The sequence below is a fragment of the Symphalangus syndactylus genome, chromosome 5 (assembly GCF_028878055.3).
Source record: "Symphalangus syndactylus isolate Jambi chromosome 5, NHGRI_mSymSyn1-v2.1_pri, whole genome shotgun sequence".
Taxonomy (NCBI): Eukaryota; Metazoa; Chordata; class Mammalia; order Primates; family Hylobatidae; genus Symphalangus; species Symphalangus syndactylus.
Window position 1 is genome coordinate 146,288,057 of NC_072427.2, and position 20,201 is coordinate 146,308,257.

The following is a 20,201-nucleotide window of genomic DNA, read 5'->3' on the forward strand; positions in this document are numbered from 1 at the left end:
TCCCAGAAAAAGAGAGAAACTGATAGTGTCTTTGCTGTTTCACAGACATCCATGAAATACAATATTCTTCCAGAGAAAGAGGACTCCCCATTTGCTTTAAAAGTGCAGACTGTGCCGCAAACTTGTGATGGACACAAAGCCCACACCAGCTTCCAGATCTCACTGACCATCAGGTAAGATGTTCTGACCTAATCACCTATCTTTGGCCCAAAAGCAACTTGGAATTAACAGAAATTAATAGTCCATCTGGAAGCTATGTTATTAGATTAATATAATTTAGAATTGATAGATCTATAAATGAATTTCGCCTTTTATCATTATGACGTGATCCTTTCTCTACTAAAAATATAAAAGCAGTATATACTAAATAACAAATGAACCGTATAGATGAGGTGTGCAAAAACCATAGATATGTTAAAAGTGCCAATTAGCAAGATTCACTACCAAAGATTTTGATTTGATAGTTTTGGGGTGATGCTTAAACATCTGTAATTTTAGCAAGTGGTGGATCTGATGTATATTCATGTGTCCAATGTCAACGTTGCACATGTCCAGGGAACACAGAACTTTGTAGAATATTGTTACGGACAACTTCTTGAAGATGGACAGGCTTAAAGGGACTTTTGAAAGCAGAAATTTGGCTTTCTTTCACGTATAAAATCCTAACTTCTTTTTCCTTTGACACTACAGTTACACAGGAAACCGTCCTGCTTCCAATATGGTGATTGTTGATGTAAAGATGGTATCTGGTTTTATTCCCCTGAAACCAACAGTAAAAATGGTAGGTGTATTTTAATCCTAATAGACTTCATTCAAAAGTATGTTCCGTATCTCCAAACTAAGACCATACCAATAGCAAAACCATGTCAACAGCATCCTGCCCCCAAAAAAATATTTTCCCCAAACCCAAGAAGTAAATGAACTATTTACTTGGCCGTAAGCTAAGGGACATATGTGATACCAGAGAAATGCATGAGGAGTCCCTATCCTTAGGCCACTCATAGTTTAGTTAGGAATTTAAAGCACTTGGGCACAAAACAATAAAACCACCCAAGAAAGATAGGATATGGTTTAAATCCCAAACTGACTGATACGCACTAAAAATTTGAGAAGGGAAAAAATCATCGTGAACTAAAATTATCAAAGATGCCAGAGGCCGGGCGCGGTGGCTCACGCTTGTAATCCCAGCACTTTGGGAGGCCGAGGCGGGCGGATCACAAGGTCAGGAGATTGAGACCACGGTGAAACCCCGTCTCTACTAAAAATACAAAAAATTAGCCAGGCGTGGTGGCGGGTGCCTGTAGTCCCAGCTACTCGGAGAGGCTGAGGCAGGAGAATGGCATGAACCCGGGAGGCGGAGCTTACAGTGAGCCGAGATTGCGCCACTGCACTCCAGCCTGGGCAACAGAGTGAGACTCCGTCTCAAAAAAAAAAAGATGCCAGAGGGTCTAATGTGTTACTTGGATATTGAAGAATAGTGGAACTCCTGACCTGAAAACAATTAGCTTTCTTCTCTTCAGAGAATGACCGTTTGTCCCTTATTACAATCTGCTCTAGATCTCACAGCATTTTCACATCTGTTCTCTAACTTTAACTCAAGTTTTCTAATTCTCTCCAGCTTGAAAGATCCAGCTCCGTGAGCCGGACAGAAGTGAGCAACAACCATGTCCTCATTTATGTGGAACAGGTGAGGGCTCTGACATCCTGGCTGAGACTACATATGGGTCATCTTTCTAAGTGAGTCTCTTTACTAGAATAGTAAATAGCCAGTAATATGAGGAAAACAATCATTAGTAATGTTCTTCCAGAAAGTTTATCTATTCCAAGAAGAATAAGAGGGGAAATCTTTGAACTCCCTGTAGTGTTCTGTTCTATTTTTAATTATGTTAAAATTGGAATATGAATATTTCCATGAAATTTAAAGTATAGAATCAATAGAAAAAAAGGTGTACCATGTATTCCTGTTGTTTTAAAGACCCCACTCCCCGATAATATGAATAAATATTAAATTTGAAGTGATAAATCAATAGGACTAAAGGTTATCATGCATTCCTGTTATTTTAAAGACCACCTCCACAAAACGAATGAATATGACCCCAGTGGTTGACTAATGATAATGGTAACATTCTAAAATGTCACCATAAAATAAAATGTGGGTTTTATGAATATTTTCAAATATGACCATAAAACAAAGAAAATGTTTTATGTATCCAAACAGAAAGAATACTTTGTCGTTTTAATTACAGATTGTATGAAACCATGTTTCTCTAGCTTAGAACACATTCACATGGGCCCAGAGAGTTAATCTCATAACAAGGGACTACAAAAGAATAGGGCTGGCTCAGTTGTTTAGAAAAAAATCTGTGAAAATCTGTTGACTAAATAGAGTTCCCAAGGATGCATTCTAAAACCCATCTTGACATCCACAAATGTCTGCTCACCTAAAGACATTGGTGAAAAAGAGTCAAAGAACAACAATGTTTTGCTCATGGGAGAAAGAAGGAGGCTTTCTAGGTTCTTGATTACTCCCACTTTTCCTTTTAGGTGACAAATCAGACGCTAAGTTTTTCCTTCACGGTTCTGCAAGACATCCCAGTAAGAGACTTGAAGCCAGCAACTGTTAAAGTCTATGATTACTATGAGACAGGTGAGTGAGAGAAAAATGAAACAATCTTAACCAGAGCCAAGAAATGGATCCTGTTGTGACAGTTGATCCTGTTCTTAGGCCACTTAGTCAACATTAATCTTTTGTTTCTTTCCTCCAAGATGTACACTATAAAAACGACTTACTACAGTCTGGCCAACATAGCAAAACCCCATCTTTACTAAAAATACAAAAAATTAGCCGGGTGTGGTGGTGTGTGCCTGTAATCCCAGCTACTTTGGAGGCTGAGGCAGGAGAATCGTGTAAGCCTGGGAGGCAGAGGTTGCAGTGAGCCGAGATCGCGCCATTGCACTCCAGCCCGGGTGACAGCGCGAGACTCCATCTCAAAAAAAAAGAACAAAACAAAACAAAAAAAAAACTTACTGAACAAATTTATCAATTAGTGTTTCTTGAGTCAGAAACTTAAGAATTGAAAAGAATGATAATATATAGTCACTGCTTTCAAGTAGTTTAGAGACATAGATAACATAACACAGATAAAAATATTACATAACAGGAAAGACTATTAGTGACAAATGAGTGTTAGTGAGCTAAGCAATAAGTTTGAGAGGCAAAAACAGCACAGAAGGCTGGTGCTCAGGAAGAACAAACAGGAAGAAAGATCTGGTTTGGATCCTAGAGGATGAATGGAATTTGGGGGGTCTATAGAAGTAGGAGGAGTGTTTCAAGCTGGAACAATAATCTTAGAAAAGGAATTAAGGGAGCAAGCTGAACAAAGTGAATAGAAGCAGAGACGTCATGGAAGAGAGAACTACAGGTTAGTGCAATTATGATCATCTTCCCAAGAATTTAAAATTTGAACAGCTGCCTTCTGAACAGGCTTCAATCCCCATCTCTGGTCTCAGGGAAAGAGAATATAAATATGTTAATGATCCTGTTGAATCCTGGTCTATTTACATGAAGTTTTGACAATTCTGATAGGGCGTGCTTTTCGCCAGTAGTAAAGTGACTAGACAGATTTACCATGGTCCCTGGTTCATAGATCTTTCGTTTCTTCCTTCACCCAACGTACTTTTCAGATGAGTCTGTGGTTGCTGAATATATCGCCCCCTGCAGCACAGGTAAGAGTTCACAGCTTATGACCCGTACTAGATGGCATTAACCCACTCTCCAAGGGCCCTGCATTTTAAATTCTCTATGAGGCTTTTCATACATCTGAGACAATCCACATGGCATGTCTTCACACCAAGAAAAAACTGTGGCGTAGCATGCCTATTCTGTAGTGGACTCTCCAATTTCAGATATTCACTCCCAGAAAAGTCAATAAGCTTTGGTTATTTGTAGGACAGCTGTCTCTAAAAGCAACATTTCACTTCACAGCTAATTGGGCTTCCTTCAACACAATGGTCAACTAATCACACGCCTCAAACCAAACCTAGCCTTACACTTAATTTTGTAAATAAAGCTTTATTGGCACATAGCCACACTTATTATTAACATCGTCTATGGCTGCCTTTGTGTGCTGATTAGTCATGACAGACCACATAGCATATAAACCTAAAATAATTACCATCTGGCCTTTCACAGACAAAGTTTGCTGACCCTGCGTAAGCTCACTCTGCTGCCTACACTCAACTGAATGCTCCCCAGGAAACCGTACAACCTCCTTACGTTTTTCTTTTCTCCATAGATACAGAGCATGGAAATGTTTGAGGACCATACAGGCTGTATATTTTGGTGGATTCTCTGTCCTATCCTATACATTTACTTAGAAGGAATGGAGTTATTTGTGTCTCTAAAATAGACACTAAAAAGATTTGCTGAATAAATATGTATTTCTGGTCACACTATCACTTGTTGCATCATTCATCAGACATTAATAACATGTTCACATGATGAGTTATATTGTTTCAAATAATATAAAGAATACAGTTGTATAACATATTTGCTTGTATTCCAAATGTGGATATAAAGTCAAATCAAGGATAATTTTAAATAAGTTCTAAGAGACATTAGAAAAAAAATGTTCTTTCATCTATGAAGATTTTACTTAGGAGCTAAAGGCAAAAGTATGTAGTACTGATTAATAATTAGGAAGGCATAAATATTTCTTGAGAAGGAATATCCTAAGCAAAAGCATCAAAAATTGATTTGACAGGAGGCAAAAATGATTGGAGTAAATGGAGAATATGTTGGAAAGAGGCAGTATTGTACAGTGGTTAAATTCTAGACACTAGAGCCAAACTGCCTAGGTTCGAATCTTGATTCCATCCCTGCCTCACCAATTAAGTCACTAGGGCAGTTATTTATTTACTTATTTATTTTCCACTATCCCTTCCCCCGGTGAGGGTTTCTTTCTTTTTCTTCAACTTTTATTTTAAATTCCAGGGTACATGTGTAGAATGTGCAGGTTTGTTACACAGATAAACATGTGCCATAATGGTTTGCTGCACAGGTCAACCCACCACCTAGGTATTAAGCCTAGCATCCATTTGCTATTCTTCCTGATGCTCTCCCTCCCCAAACTCTCCCTTACAGGTGGCAATGTGTGTTGTTCCCCATGATATGTCCATGTGTTCTCATTGTTCAGCTCCCACTTATAAGTGAGAACATGCGATTTTTGGTTGTCTGTTCCTGCATTAGTCTGCTGAGGATAATGGCTTCCTATTTCATCCATGTCCCTGCAAAGGACATGATTTCATTCCTTTTTATTGCTGCATAATATCCCATGGTGTATATGTACCATGTTTTCTTTACACAGTCTATCATTGATGGGCATTTGGGTTGATTCCATGCCTTTGCTATTGTGAATAGTGCTGCAGTGAACATACATGTGCATGTATGTTTATATCTTTATAGTAGAATGATTTATATCCTTTTGTGTATATACCCAGCAATGGGATTGCTGGGTCAAATGGTATTTCCACCTCTAGATCTTTGAGAAACTGCCACACACTGTCTTCCACAATGGTTGAACTAATTTACACTCCCACCAACAGAGTACAAGCAATCCTTTTTCTCTGCAACTTCACCAGCATCTGTTGTTTCTCGACTTTTTATTAATCACCGTTCTGACTGGCATGAGATGGTATCTCATTGTCGTTTTGATTTGCATTTCTCTAATGATCAGTGACGTTGAGCTTTTTTTCTTACGTTTGTTGGCCGCATTAATGTCTTCTTTTGAGTTCATGTCCTTTGTAGGGCAGTTGTTTAACCTCACTGCTTCGACTTTCTCATTGAGAAATGAAAATAACAACAGATTCTATTACTGAAATACCAGGGGTCCAGTCTAGGTCCTGCTGCTTGCTGCACAGAAAGCCAATCACTGAGACAAATATTGCCAAGGAACAAGGCTTTAATTGGGTCCTGCAGCTGAGAAGATGGGAGTTCAGTTCAAAATCCATCTTCCTGACCAACTAAAACCAGGGGTTTATATAGCAGGGAACAAATGTGACAACGTGTAAGAAAACAGGAACTAGGGAGGGGCAAGGAAGCAATTATGATGAATGAGGGATCCAATGTCTCATTGTCTGGATGTGGTGATCTGGTGAGTTTCAGTTCTTTTATACTTTCTTTTGAGAGGCCTAAAGGTCCTTTCCTGAGGAAGGAAGTCAGATAAAACAAATATAAGTTTCAAGTTTTAAGACCAGAAAGGTCAATTTCTATGTTTATCCAAAAGAACAGTCTATGGGATTATTGAGTCGGTTTCAACTCTAGCTCAAAGTACTGTTTATGAGAATGTGCCACTCTCCTGGAAGAGGGAAAAGAGAAATAACTGAATCAAGCAATGACTCAATGCTTCTGCTCCAATGAGCTGTATGTCAATTTCACTTACATTCTGTTGGCTAAAGCAAGTCACATGACCAAGCCTGGCTTTAATGCTTTAATAATAAGGTTGATGGTGGGGTGCTGTGACTTTTCTCACAGGCAGGCACACAAGCTACATGACAATGTGCAGAAGTACATAATTGTCTTACAGAGACAACAGTAGATAAGAAAAAGCATACAATTCCACACAAGAGTGAAGCATAAATACAACTTAATCTCACAAGCTTTTATTAAATAGTTCACCCATAGCACACTAATTTGAAAGGATGCCTTTATCCTATACTAAATTTCCACACATTTTGTGGAGTATTTAATGAATTTATAGTCTGTTTCTTTGCTCTCTCTGTGTATTCATATATCACATTATTTTAATTGTCATAACTTTATAATATGTTTTAATATCTCACAGGGATAGTTCCTCATCATTGCTCTTATTTTTCTGATTTTTTCTCAACTATGCCTTTGTTTATTTTCTCATATGAACTTTAGAATCAACTTTTTTTTTTTAAAAGTTGGAATCTCATCAAATGTGTGCATTCACATAAGGAGCATTGTCAGCTTTTTGAGGTTGAGTTTTCTTATCCAAGAACAGGTTGTATTTATTTATTTTTAATTGTCATTTTTCAAGTCTCCTTATGTGTGTTTCAGTATTTTAAAGTTTTTTCTATATAGGATATATATACATATTTCTTATTTATTTATTTCTAGGTATCTTACTGTATTCTTATTAAAAACATATATTTTATTATATAAACTAGTTACATATAAAAAGATTTGCTATGGAATTCTCTTTTATTAAGATATAATTTATATACCATAAAATGCACAAATGTTAACGGCAAAGCTTGATCAATTTTTATTTATAGTCAAATCCTATAGAACATTTTCAGAATCAATCCATTCTACTTGGTTACCTTGCAACCTCAGATCACTGATGAGTACAAGAAAGGTTATAGTTTTGTAATATTATCCCATTTTATTTCTCCTTCTTACAGTGAAAGCAACATTTTATTGCAGCTTTTTATATCCCACATAGAAGCTGAACTCCAAGATCACCATTTTGCAGCTCATAATGAAATAATGGATTTAAGTCTTGCACACCAACAGTTTCTAACATTACAAAAAGTGAAATAGACACTCGGGGGATCTTGATAAGTGAATAAAATACTACCTATGAGGTTAAAAAATGCCAAAAAAAAATCAAAGCTAATTCTGCTTAAGCCTAGATTTATCTATTAATTTTCAGAAAACACAGAGTTCAAAGGAACATGTTAAATTATTTTTTTTTTTTTTTTATTTTTTCTTGAGACGGAGTCTCACTCTGTCGCCCAGGCTGGAGTGCAGTGGCGCAATCTCGGCTCACTGCAAGCTCCGTCTCCTGGGTTCACGCCATTCTCCTGCCTCAGCCTCTCTGAGTAGCTGGGACTACAGGCGCCCGCCACCACGCCCGGCTAATTTTTTGTATTTTTAGTAGAGACGGGGTTTCACCGTGGTCTCGATCTCCTGACCTCGTGATCCGCCCGCCTCGGCCTCCCAAAGTGCTGGGATTACAAGCGTGAGCCACCGCGCCCGGCCGGGAACATGTTAAATTATATAATGGGGATGTAATCTGCAAAATTTGTACATGAAGGAAAACATTGCAAATTCTCCCATAAATACATTATCTCAGAAAGAGAAAGAACTTATAAATTAAAAAGAGATTTAAAAGACATTAATCAATGACAAAGTATGAACCTAAATTAGATCTTGATTCAAACAACATAAAAAAATTATGACATTTAATCAGCAATTAGAAATTTGTGGCGGCTAAATATTTGAATACTTACGATATGAAATATTTTTCCTAATGTTTACACACAACAATAATATTGTGCTTTTGTTTGAAAAAAAAATCCTTATCTTCTAGAAACGTATACTCAAATACTTAAGGATTTTGCTTCCAAATGATAGTAGGAGAGGTATAATGGTGGAATGTAGACAGCAATATGGATGGGATGTGGGAAGGGCAAAATTGTACATGGGTTAATGGATATTGGGGATGCACATTGTGGATATATTTTAGTATTATAGTATTGTGAGTATGTCTGGATTCATTATATTGTCTTGTCTAGTTTTGTTTTGTTTGAAACTTTTTGTCATAGAAACTTTAAAATTAAACGTGAATAATAATGAAAGTCACAAAACTATTTGGACTGAAAACTACTTAAAACATTAAATGTCAAAATACCTGGGTTGGGTCAGAGGTGGTGGCTCACGCCTATAATCCCAGCTACGCAGGAAGCTGAGGTGGGAAGACAGCTTGAGCCCAGGAATTTGAGGTTACAGTGAGCTACAATTACACCACTTCCCTTTAGCCTGGGTGATAGAGCAAGACCCTGCCTCTAAAAAGGAAAAAAAAAAAAAGAAAAAAGTTGTTTAAAGTAAAACTTAAAATTTTGTTTTCTAAAACTAAACTACACATATTGAACATCAAGAAAAAATTAAAAATAGATGACATGAGCTTAAAAAAAGCTAGAAAATGAATTTTTTAAATACAAAAGATGTTTACAGAAGAAATTATGAAGAACAGAAACCAAAAAAAGGAAGTCAAAGAAATGATAGACTCAAGAAACAAAACATTAATATCCTAAAAGTTTAATAATAATGAAGATTAAATAAATAAAAATTAAAATAAAGATTAATAGATAATTTGAAAACTTAGATGAAAAGGATATTCTAGAAATATAAAAATTATTGAAGTGATCCACATCAACTTGAAAATATATTGAAAAATTAAGTCAGCTAACAACCATAAAGGAATTGAATCAGTAGTAATAAGCATTCTTATACTTTCTTTTGAGAGGCCTAAAGGTCCTTTTTTAATTAAAGATTAAAAATTTAATCTTTCCCTTTCTTGGTTCTGTGGATTGACTGGGTTAACCCTACCAGGGAATAAGCATTTGCAAAAGATCCTGTCACAAAAATGTTTTACAAAGCTTTACCAAGCTTTCAAGAAAGTGATAATTCCTATCTTAAATATGCTATTTAGTGAATAAAAAAAGATTATGTATACAAATAAGAGTTTTAAGAGTTAATTATCACCAGAAGCACAGAAAATAAAACTAAATATCAATCTCACTTATGAACACAAAGTACAATCCAAAAATATTGACAATTTATTTTCAATTGTGTATTGAACTGTGTATCAACATATTTAATCTTACCTTAGCTGCAATAACAATTAACTGCAAAAACTCAGTGACTCATCACAGTAACCCAAGCAGATGGAGGCTTTGTTACCTTCAATGTGTCACTTCCAAAACATGTTCATCCAGCAGGCAGTGAAAGAAAGAGTGTGAAAAAAGCCCTTGGGAGGATTTAATGTGCCAAACCTGGATGTGATGTATATCATACTTACCCATATTCCATTAGCCATAACACAGTCAAATGATTTCATGCTCTACATGTATAGCCAGGAGAAGAGGAAAAGAGATTTGATGCAGAGCTAGCCAGTCTCTGCTATAAGCCAAGTATGTATGTGAGTATGTGTGTCTATGGAATTATGAGCCCCCTTTATCAATCTACAAGTTAATAGTTTAAAACAAAAATTTAATCTTTCCCTTTCTTGGTTCTGTGGATTGACTGGGTTAACCGTACCAGGGAAGTGCTTGCCATGGGTCTCTCACACAGTTGCAGTCAGATGTTGACTAGGGCTGCAGTCTTTTGCAGATTCGACTTGACTAGTGTCCAAGACACTAGTCAAGTGTCTTGGACACTGTATGTCCTCATACAGCATGCAGTCAATGCTAGCCAACACCTGGGGATGTCAACAAAGGTGCCTACAAGTGGCCTGTCCTTGTGATTCAGATTCTTACAAAATGGTGACAGGATTCCAAGAGGGTGTGTCTGAAGTACAGGCATTGCAGGGGACCAAGAAAGAAATTAAAATACCTCTTAGCCTAATTTTGAAAGTCGTACATTATCACTTCCATCATATACCTTTTATCTAGTGCAATTCACAGGGCAAGCCCAAATTGAAGGGGAGGAGACTACACAAGGTCATGAATACCAGGAGGCATGGTTCACTGGGGAACAATCTTCAGCAACTAGATACTATAATCTTCCTCTGGGACCCCAGTGATTTGCAGCTCTCCTGTGTGCAAAATATGCTCATGCATAATCCCTTCCAATTATAATAATGTCTCATTATAATACTGCACCATTCTCAAGCTTGAAATCTAGGATTTTGTCATCTAAATTATGTCCAAGTACAGATGAGGTCCCTGGAGTTCATCTTCCTCGAGTGCAGTTTCTGATGCACAGTTTCTCTCAATCTTAAGGCCTATAGAATAAAAACACAAGTCATCTGCCACCGCACAGCTGGGAGGAGTCATAGGATAACTGTAACAGACATTCCTGCTTAAAAGGGTAGAGAACAGGAGGCACACATCAGTTACTGGTCCATAGCCATTCTGAAATATAGCCAGGCACATGTCACCTGTTCTTTCACCAGGGCTCAGTCCTGCTTCCTCAGAGTAGTTCTCTGCTGGTTTGGGTTTATTGTACATGCTAATCAATCCTTCCTTTTCCACAAGAATGGACATGTGTTAGTTGAGAAGGGTTCTTGGCCTTTTGCCTGTCTATAAAGTTTGAGGGCTCTAAAATTTATTTTCATTTTGAATTGTCTCTATCGTTTGAAGTCCAATCTGGCAATGTTTCTACTAATACAATTCTCTTAAAAGTTCATGAGTTTCCTATGAACCTCAGTGAGATTTATTCCCTAAGACAAAAGCAACACCCACAAATCTCTCCAACAAAGACCCTTCTCTAGCTTAGGCCATGTGTGAGACTGCTGTGAATAGGATTATTAGGATTTATGTTGTCTAGCAAATATGGTCTAAAAGATATACCCTTAAATTTCTTAGAAGTCATTTTTTTTTTACCTGAGAAAACCTGCTAAACATACCTTACATAGTTCTGAATCTTAATGTAGGACATTGCAATCAAAATTTTGACTTTATCTTATCCTGAGGTCACATTTGTTGTCCTGCCAAAAACATTTGTAAATAAATAGGATAATTTTGTATATGATAAAATTAACATCCCAAAACAATTAGTAGGGGAAGACCTTTTGAACCAAAATTCAAAATCCAGAAGGTATCAAATAAAAGACTGATATATTCAATATATTTAAAACAAATCTTTAGTGGAGTAAAAAAACAACAACAAACAAACAAAAAAACCCACCATAAACAATTTCAAAAACAAATGGCAAACTTGGAAACAAAATACCTGGGTTTACAAATCACGTCATTGGAATGTCTATAAAAGAGAGAGAGAATCTAGAAATTTAGTAAAAGATGTGAACAAGCAGCTCATAAAGGGTCAGAGAAGGGAACATATAAAAGGCCCTTAAGTTATGAAACCATGTTCACCTTTATTTGTCAAGAGATACACAAATTAAGGTCAAATTGTGACATTATTTTTCACATAGTTGATTGTCAGAAATCCAAAAATCTGGTGACACCTTGAAGGCAATGCTATTGGTAAACTCAGCATTCAAACATTGCTAGTTCTGAGGAAGGTAAATGTGTACAGCTTCTATGGAGAGTAATATGTCAGTGTCAATCAAAATTCAAAAAAATGCATATACTCATTAATTCAGAAATTCCATTTATGTGAAATTTTTCCATAGACATTCTTGCATACAAATGAAATGCCATATGAACAAAATTGTTCATTTTAGGATTGTTTGTTATAGTTTGTCAGGGACTAGCTAAATTATGGGTTATCAAAGCAATAAAATAATATGCAACTGTAAAAAAAGAAAACAAAAATAGAATGGGAAAACTGTTGGCTACAAGTTCTTCCATATATAGTTAACTAAAAATAAAAGGTGTCTAATAATGTATATTGTATGCTGGCCTTTGTATTGAAAAATAAAAATAAATATATATACACACATATACATATATATTGTATTAATTTACATCTAGAAAGAAACTCTTAAAGTATGCAAGAAGTTACTGATGGTTTGGAGTAGAGGGAAGGAGTAGAAATTGGGTCAGTGTAGGGAGGCACAGATATCATATACTTTTCCATATTTTTGAGTATATTAACATTTTTTCTATTTTAAAATTAAACTTAAAAGTACCATAGAATTATTCTATTTGTGGTAACAGCCACAGTGAAACTTATTTGAGTTAAATTTTATTTTTTAATTATATAAAAACTGAATGAAAATTTTTGTTTTATATACACTCTGAATGATTTATTTCAAGCTTATAGATTAGAATACTCAGATTAAAGCATTATCATAGTTCCATAGATTTATCAAGTCTTTATATATCTTATTATTCTTTATTCTATTCAATACCAGAACATCTTTTAGAAGTATTCAATTAATTTCTAGTTATTTTATCAAGAAAACAAAGAATGAGAGACAGTGGATATAGACAATATGTTTGTAGAGACTTGCTCTAAAAGGGAACAAAAACTTGGGATTGTAGCTCAGGGGAGATGTAGATCAAGGCAAGAATGTTAGGAACTGCTAACTATCCCTCCCGTATATATTCTACCCCATCCATTTTTCTTTTTAGTATCAGAACCTTTTGTGTTTTAGTGCATGACCACTAAAGCCACTGAAACAGCATCGTCGTCTGGGGTAAATACCCAGGTTTGTCCTCTCCCACCAAGAAGATTAAGGACACGAACACATGTGGGTGTGTTAAGAAGCGGAAAGTTCAATAGGAAGGAGAAAGGAGAGCAGCTCTCTCTCTCTTGCAAGAGATGGGCGTCCAAAAAAGGAAGAGTGGTGGACAGCAGCAGATTTTATAGGCAGGCTTGAGGAGGCAGTGTCTGATTTACACAGGGCCACAGATTGGTTCGACCAGATGTGATGCTTACGTAGCGCATGGGGAAGGCTGGTCGCCCCACCTTAATCTTATTATGCACATAGGCTTTCTACTTGGCCAGTGCCATTTTGTCTGCTCCTTACTGTACACGTAGCTGGCAAAGAGAATGGAAGACGAAGCCACCATTTTGATCATGCCTAGCCACAGGTAGCCTATTGCAATGCACAACTGCCGGCATTCACCTGTGCAAGCTTCCAGCTTGCTTCCCTATGTCTGCAGCTCGATTTTACAGGCCGCTCTTTGTTAGAAAAGAAAATTATTTGGGGGCTGCTTTTCATTAAATGGAAAACCTTACTGAGAACCCCTGTAACCTCATTATCTGCTTAAGTAATTTAACTCCTGTATCACCACAAACATCATTTCCTCGCTTTCCTTGCAATTAGTTTTGACCAACAGAGTAGAATAACACCAAGATGTTAGCACCGGAGATGTGCTTAACTTTCAGATCCTCTCTTTAAAGATAAAGCCTCTTGCCCAGAACTGCATACCCACCCCTCCCACTTCCCTTCCTACCCACCCTATCCTTGCTTCTGTCTTGAAGATAGAGCAGCCACTTCGGACCCAGAAGCAGAAGTCATGTATTGAGGATGGTGAGCGGGCACATTGTTCCCTCAGATTACCTCATTTTCAGAGCTGCCCCACCACCTCTAGACGATCTTGTGTAAGAGGAATTAGCTTATGTCTTATTTAAACTATAAGAAAGATTGTGAAATAATACAATCTATTACACAATGTTCGTGTGTGGATGAAAATGATCCAGTACAGAGAAATAAATTGATGATAAGACATTGATGACAGAGAGGAATAGAGTTCATGATTAAAGAAATGGGGGACAGGCCCAGTGCTCCCATGGAGAAGGGTTGCCTTAAATAGGAGGTGAAAGAGTTTATCCATGAATCCATCATAACACAGAAGGATTGATGTTTTCTTTTTTTTTTTTGAGACGGACTCTCGCTCTGTCACCCAGGCTGGAGTGCAGTGGTGCGATCTCAGTTCACTGCTAGCTTTGCCTCCCGGGTTCAGGCCATTCTCCTGCCTCAGCCTCCCGAGTAGCTGGGACTACAGGTGTCCGCCACTGCGCCTGGCTAATTTTTTGTATTTTTTAGTAGAGACGGGGTTTCACCTTGTTAGCCAGGATGGTCTTGATGTCCTGACCTCGTGATCTGCCCGCCTCGGCCTCCCAAAGTGCTGGGATTACAGGCGTGAGCCACCGCGCCCGGCCGATATTTTCTTTAATGTTTGGTAGAATATAATTAACCCATGAAGCCATCTGTTTCTTGATTTTTTTGGTTGTGAGGTTTTTGGTTACTGTTTGAGTGTCTTTATTATTTATTTATTTATTTATTTATTGAGATGGAGTCTCGCTCTGTTGCCCAGGCTGGAGGTGCAGTGGCGTGATCTCAGCTCACTGCAATCCTCCTGGGTTCAAGTGATTCTCCTGCCTCAGCCTCCTGAGTATCTGGGACTACAGGTGCATGCCACCATTCCTGGCTAATTTTTTTGTATTTTTAGTAGAACAATTCATGAAATAATGAAGACCATTGCCACTAAAAATATATGGCTTTTGGCTGGACGCAGTAGCTCATGTCTGTAATCCCAGAGCTTGGAGAGGCAAAGGCAGGAGGATTGCTTGAGCCCAGGAATTTGAGACCAGCCTGGGCAACACAGGGAGACCCTGTTTCTGCGCGCGCACACACACACACACACACACACACACACAAATTAGCAGGGCATTGTGGCGGGTGCCTGCAGTCCTAGCTACTCAGGAGGGTGAAGTGAGAGGGTCGCTTGAACCTGAGAGGTTAAGGTTGCAATGAGCCATGATCACGCCACTGCACTCCCACCTGGGTGACAGAGTGAGGGCCTGTCTCAAAAAATAGATTAGATAGATAGATAGACAGACACACAGACAGATAGATAGATAGATGGTTTCCAACCCCACAAGGACCCTCAATGCCTGCGTGTTTTTAGCTGTGTCTCCTACACCTCAACAGTTAGTCCAAACTCCCACCCAACTTTAAAACCCTTTCAATATATGATCATGCCTCATGTTTTATTAAAAAACAAATAGAGTTTATCAGCCAAGAACATGGAAACTTTCTTCTTCATCACCTTCAGTAGGTCAGATGACTACACATCCGATCTTCCATTCCTTCTGGTTCAGGGGAGATGGATCCTCCTCCTGCCTGAAGGTAATCCCACCAGTCAGGTTTTGGACACCTGGCTTTGTTTAACTTCTCTTCACTCTATTGGATTTCTTACCTCATATAATAAATATGCTGAAAATGGTCCCATATTAGGGGGGAAAAAGCAATTTTTAAAACTCTGGGGCTCAATTCACCATACCTACCATCCTATTTCTCTCATTTATTTCAAAACTAAGGTGTTTTCTATTTATTTTACTAAGTGCTAATTAAGCGACACCTGAAGGAATGAACCTTAAATTCTGATCTTGACAGAATAAACAGCATTTTACTAAGATAATTCTGTTTATTTAGGTCTGTGTCTGTTTAGCAGTTTCTGTTTTCTTAACTGTGTTTACAAGTAGCATGTGTCTACTAAAGTTTGAAAAATGCAGAAATCCACAAAAGAAGTAAAAATCAGCTGTCTCAAACTAACACGGGAACAGAAAAACAAACACTGCATGTTCTTACTCATAAGTGAAAGTTGAACAATGATCATGAACACATGGACACAGGAGGGGAACAACACACACCAGGGCCTGTCGTGGGGTGGAGGGCAAGGGGAGGAAGAGCATTAGGACAAATACCTAATGTATGTGGGACTTAAAACCTAGATAATGGGTTGATAGATGCAGCAAACCAGCATGGCACAAGTATACCTATGTAACAAACCTGCACATTCTGCACATGTATCCTGGAACTTGAAGTAAAATTTTTAAAAAATCAGCTGTGTTATTTCCTGGATAATTCAGTCCAAAAGTCACTAGATGGGGCAAGGTAGATGTCATGATGACTTGAGAGTCATGGCATTCTGGAATGGGTGTCTAAGGCTGGCAAGGGTAAGGAGAATGTCTATCAAGGAGAGTGGCTTTGCTTAAGCTCTCAGAGCTAGAGTAGGGTGGGGAGGGAATTTTCATGAAGGGGCAATCTGTGTGTAGGATATCAGAAGCCAAGTGGAGTATGTATGTATGTATGTATGTATGTATACATATGTGTGTATATGCATGTACATATGTATGGAAATACATAAACTATGTAGCTCTACTTGCTAGAGATCCTGAAAGCAGCGATACCCAAAATATATTTATTTATTTTAATTTTTGAAGAAATGCTGATTCTAGTTTCAGGGCAGGAAAATTACAAGATGAGCCAAAATATCTTGCACCAGAAAATAAAGAAGTGCTCAAAGAATAATGATAACACATCGAAGGAACTCAGAAGGCAGATTGAAGGGACTTCTGGCCAACTCTGAGATAATGTGAGCATAAAAATAAATAATAACAGTAACAGATTATTACCCATTGGTTAAAAGGAAACCAAGACTCCATGCTGGAATTAATAAATTAAAATTTTGATGAGAAACAGTATACTTATACTGTCTGATAGTACCTCCCATAAAATATTTATTAATTATAAAGGAAAAAATAACTTTATAAACCAGGAGCTTGGCACATATGACCTTAATAAGGTAACCAAATTTAACATCACCAGAAATTGAATAAATTGAAACTTGTGGCCACCTGATAAAGTACAATAGGAAGAACACAGCATCCCCTTCACTATATTCCTGCCAAAGATATAAATGCCTTCTGGACATCTCTACTTTGATGTCTTAGAAATACATCCAACTCTTTCCCCATCCTTTCCACTTTTCTTGTCCTCTATGAACTATCTTGCTAATAATGCTATCATGACTTAATCAGCTTAATTTACTTTCTTTGTCCTCATTCTAATTCCTAATCTGGAGCACCGTTATCTCCCATCACTGCACTTCTGACCTCTTTGCATTTTTTTCTTGCTCTTCTAAATCCATTCCCTACACAGCACTCAACATAATGATTTTTAAATGTCTATGAGATTATATCACTCTTTTGCTTAAAAGCTTTTAGTGGCTGCTCCTTACACCTAGAATAATATCCAAAGTCTTTGCATGATCCAGATCTTCTTCCCTCTTCAAACTCATCTCACATCACCATCATGCTCCATTCACACTGGCTTTCATTCACATCCTTACACGCACCAAGATTTTTCTGTCCTTGTGTCTTTTTTTGTTTTTGTTTTTGTTTTTTTTTTGTTTTTTTTTATTTTTTATTTTTATTATACTTTAGGGTTTTAGGGTACATGTGCACAATGTGCAGGTTTGTTACATATGTATCCATGTGCCATGTTGATTTCCTGCACCCATTAACTCGTCATTTAGCATTAGGTGTATCTCCTAATGCTGTCCCTCCCCCCTCCCCCCACCCCACAACAGTCCCCGGAGCGTGATGTCCTTGTGTCTTTTACAGGTACTAACCCATATACAGCTTAGAATGCTCTTTCATCTTTTCCTGGGTACCTCTTACTTATATCTCAGGAAGCGGCTCAAATGTCTCTTCCTAAGAGGAGTCTTTTCTGATTCCCAATCTGAAATAGCCCACCTCCCCTCGCTTCTAACATCCAATTCTTTCCATCATAACATTTGTAATAATTTATTTATGTATTGCATAATTTTCTTTGTGCCTGATTTTCTCACTAGACTGGAAGCTCTATGAGGATAAAGTCCTTGGCTGTTTGGTTCATTACCAAGAGATATTTGTTAAACACTTTTATATCACTTTCTTATCTTACCTTCATCAAAGCTGACCACCCACTCCTTGGGACATTTTTATCTCTGCTTCAGTGGCACCACACTTCAGATTCATATACCATATCCTACACCTTTTTTATCTCGTCTCTGGGATATCCAGTAGGCAGCCCAAAACAGAACTCTGGCTCTGAAATTCCTCTCCACCAAAATCTGTTCCTCCACCAACTCCTCCTCACATGAATTTTTGTTATCACCTTTTATCCAAGTTGTTCAAAATCACATCCTTGACTCCCCTCTTCGTCTCACACCATAGTCCAATCTGTCAGCATGCCTGTGTACTATACCTTCAAAACACAGCCTAAATTTGTTCACTTCCCTCCATTTTTGCCTTTTCCACTGTGATATTTTCCCTTCTAATTAGAAGGCTACTGCCTTCTAATTAGTCTCCATACTTCTATTATTGTTCTATTGCAATTGATTTTTTCCAAATAGTCAAAATAATACCTCTGAAACATAAATCTGACCATATTAGCCCACTCCATATCAGCCCACACCATATCAGCTAATCTCCATTAGCTTCACATTGAATTTGGAAGGAAACTAAATTCCTTACCTTATATTACAAACCCCAGGAACTTCTTCCCCTGTCATATTTAGGTGTTCCTTGTGCCCTTCTCCAACACTCAACAATCCAAAATTCCTATGTCCTCTCCACTGGGCTGTCTCCTTCACAGCCTTGCCAAACTTGGCTTATGGGAAGCATAAAGCCAAAGCGTTTGGCTTTTTATTGCAACGTGGCAGGGCCCCAGTGCAAATTAGATAAAGACAACTAATGGCCAGAAAATGGCACCTTTGATTTTTCAAATTCTCAGGGACCTTGACAACTTTATAACCAGGAACAGCAAATGGCAAGAGGTTCTTGTCTGAATATTCAGGCTTTCTTCTACCTTAGATGCTGACCCTCCCTGTGTCAAGCTTGCACCCCTCATGAAATCCTTCTTAATAAAACCCTTCCCAGGTTTCTCCTTCCTCTGAAATTCCTTCCTTCTAAACCCTTCCTCTGAAACCCCTTTTGACCCTACAGATGCATGCCCTCTCTATCCTCATCCCCCTGGATCCACTTCTTGCCTGTCCGAACCCTCAGCCCCAAACTCCACTCCTCCTCCTTCTCCACCTGTTACTCATTCAAAAACTACTTCAACCAGTCAAACCACCTCTGCCTTTCTCCCACTCTGGGAAGTGGCTAGGGTTGAAGGTATTGCTTGCGTTCATGTACCTTTCTCCATGTCTGATTTGTCACAGATTAAACAGCACCTTGGATCTTTCTCTGAAAATCCCTCTCATTATCACAGGGAATTCCTGCACATAACCCAATCCTTTAACTTAACTTGGCATATTATTTATATAATTCTAACGTCAACCCTCACCCCAATGAAAAAGAACACTCAGCTTAATTAAAATGTCTGTCCAAGCTATGAGTATATTCAAAGACTTTTATGTTTTTCTCTTCATAAATCTTGTTTTCCTGGAAAAGGTTTTTTCCCAGTCAACTGAATTACTTTTCTCCATTCTTTCTTCCACTCTTGGTGCAGGTATGAAAGACCCTAAAATGACTTCTGGTGGCCTGGGATTCCTTGGGAAGGCAGAAAAGTTGCCACAAATCCCATTTGGGGAAAAATCTTTGTTTTCCTTATGGAACCCCTGGAATTAGAGGTAAATAAGTAACGCTCAAAATCTGTCTTTGTCTCCCAGCTATACTTGTTTATTAGGCCCTGGAAATTATTTTCCTAGCCCTGTTCTTAAAGGGCCTTACCCAAAGGCCAATAATCCAATTGGAAAATTAGAAAAAAAATCTTATAACTACTGGATTTTCTTCTGGTTGTCTGTGTGGCTAAATATGTGTTAGTTGTGCAATGTCTATTTAAAAAGCTCTAATTAACTGGCCTAAGAAAAATAAGTGCTTAAATCAAATATTTTTAGGGGAAAAGTAAAAGCTATGGGACCTTTCAGTTCACGTGACTTTAATCTTTAAAACTTACTGGCACAGTAAAATTAGAAATGTTTTAAGAGTTACCAGCATGCATTTTTGTTTGCATTTATTAATCAAGCAATTTCATACTTAT

General features: G+C 37.8%; 1 protein-coding gene across 2 annotated transcripts in view; it reads left to right on the forward strand.

The window, feature by feature from the left end:
• The window catches only part of PZP (PZP alpha-2-macroglobulin like), a 73,717-nt gene extending 69,262 nt beyond the window's left edge, over positions 1 to 4,455 (forward strand). Inside the window, exons 31-36 of one of the 2 annotated variants that reach the window (XM_063639689.1) lie at positions 46 to 173; positions 691 to 781; positions 1,619 to 1,687; positions 2,545 to 2,647; positions 3,685 to 3,726; positions 4,296 to 4,422. In XM_063639689.1, coding sequence (XP_063495759.1) covers positions 46 to 173; positions 691 to 781; positions 1,619 to 1,687; positions 2,545 to 2,647; positions 3,685 to 3,726; positions 4,296 to 4,318 — 456 coding nt within the window. In that variant the 3' untranslated portion in view covers positions 4,319 to 4,422. Of the gene's footprint in view, positions 1 to 45; positions 174 to 690; positions 782 to 1,618; positions 1,688 to 2,544; positions 2,648 to 3,684; positions 3,727 to 4,295 lie in introns of both variants that reach the window. The other variant, XM_055280729.2, reaches the window with a different exon arrangement.
• The last annotated feature ends 15,746 nt before the right edge of the window (positions 4,456 to 20,201 follow it).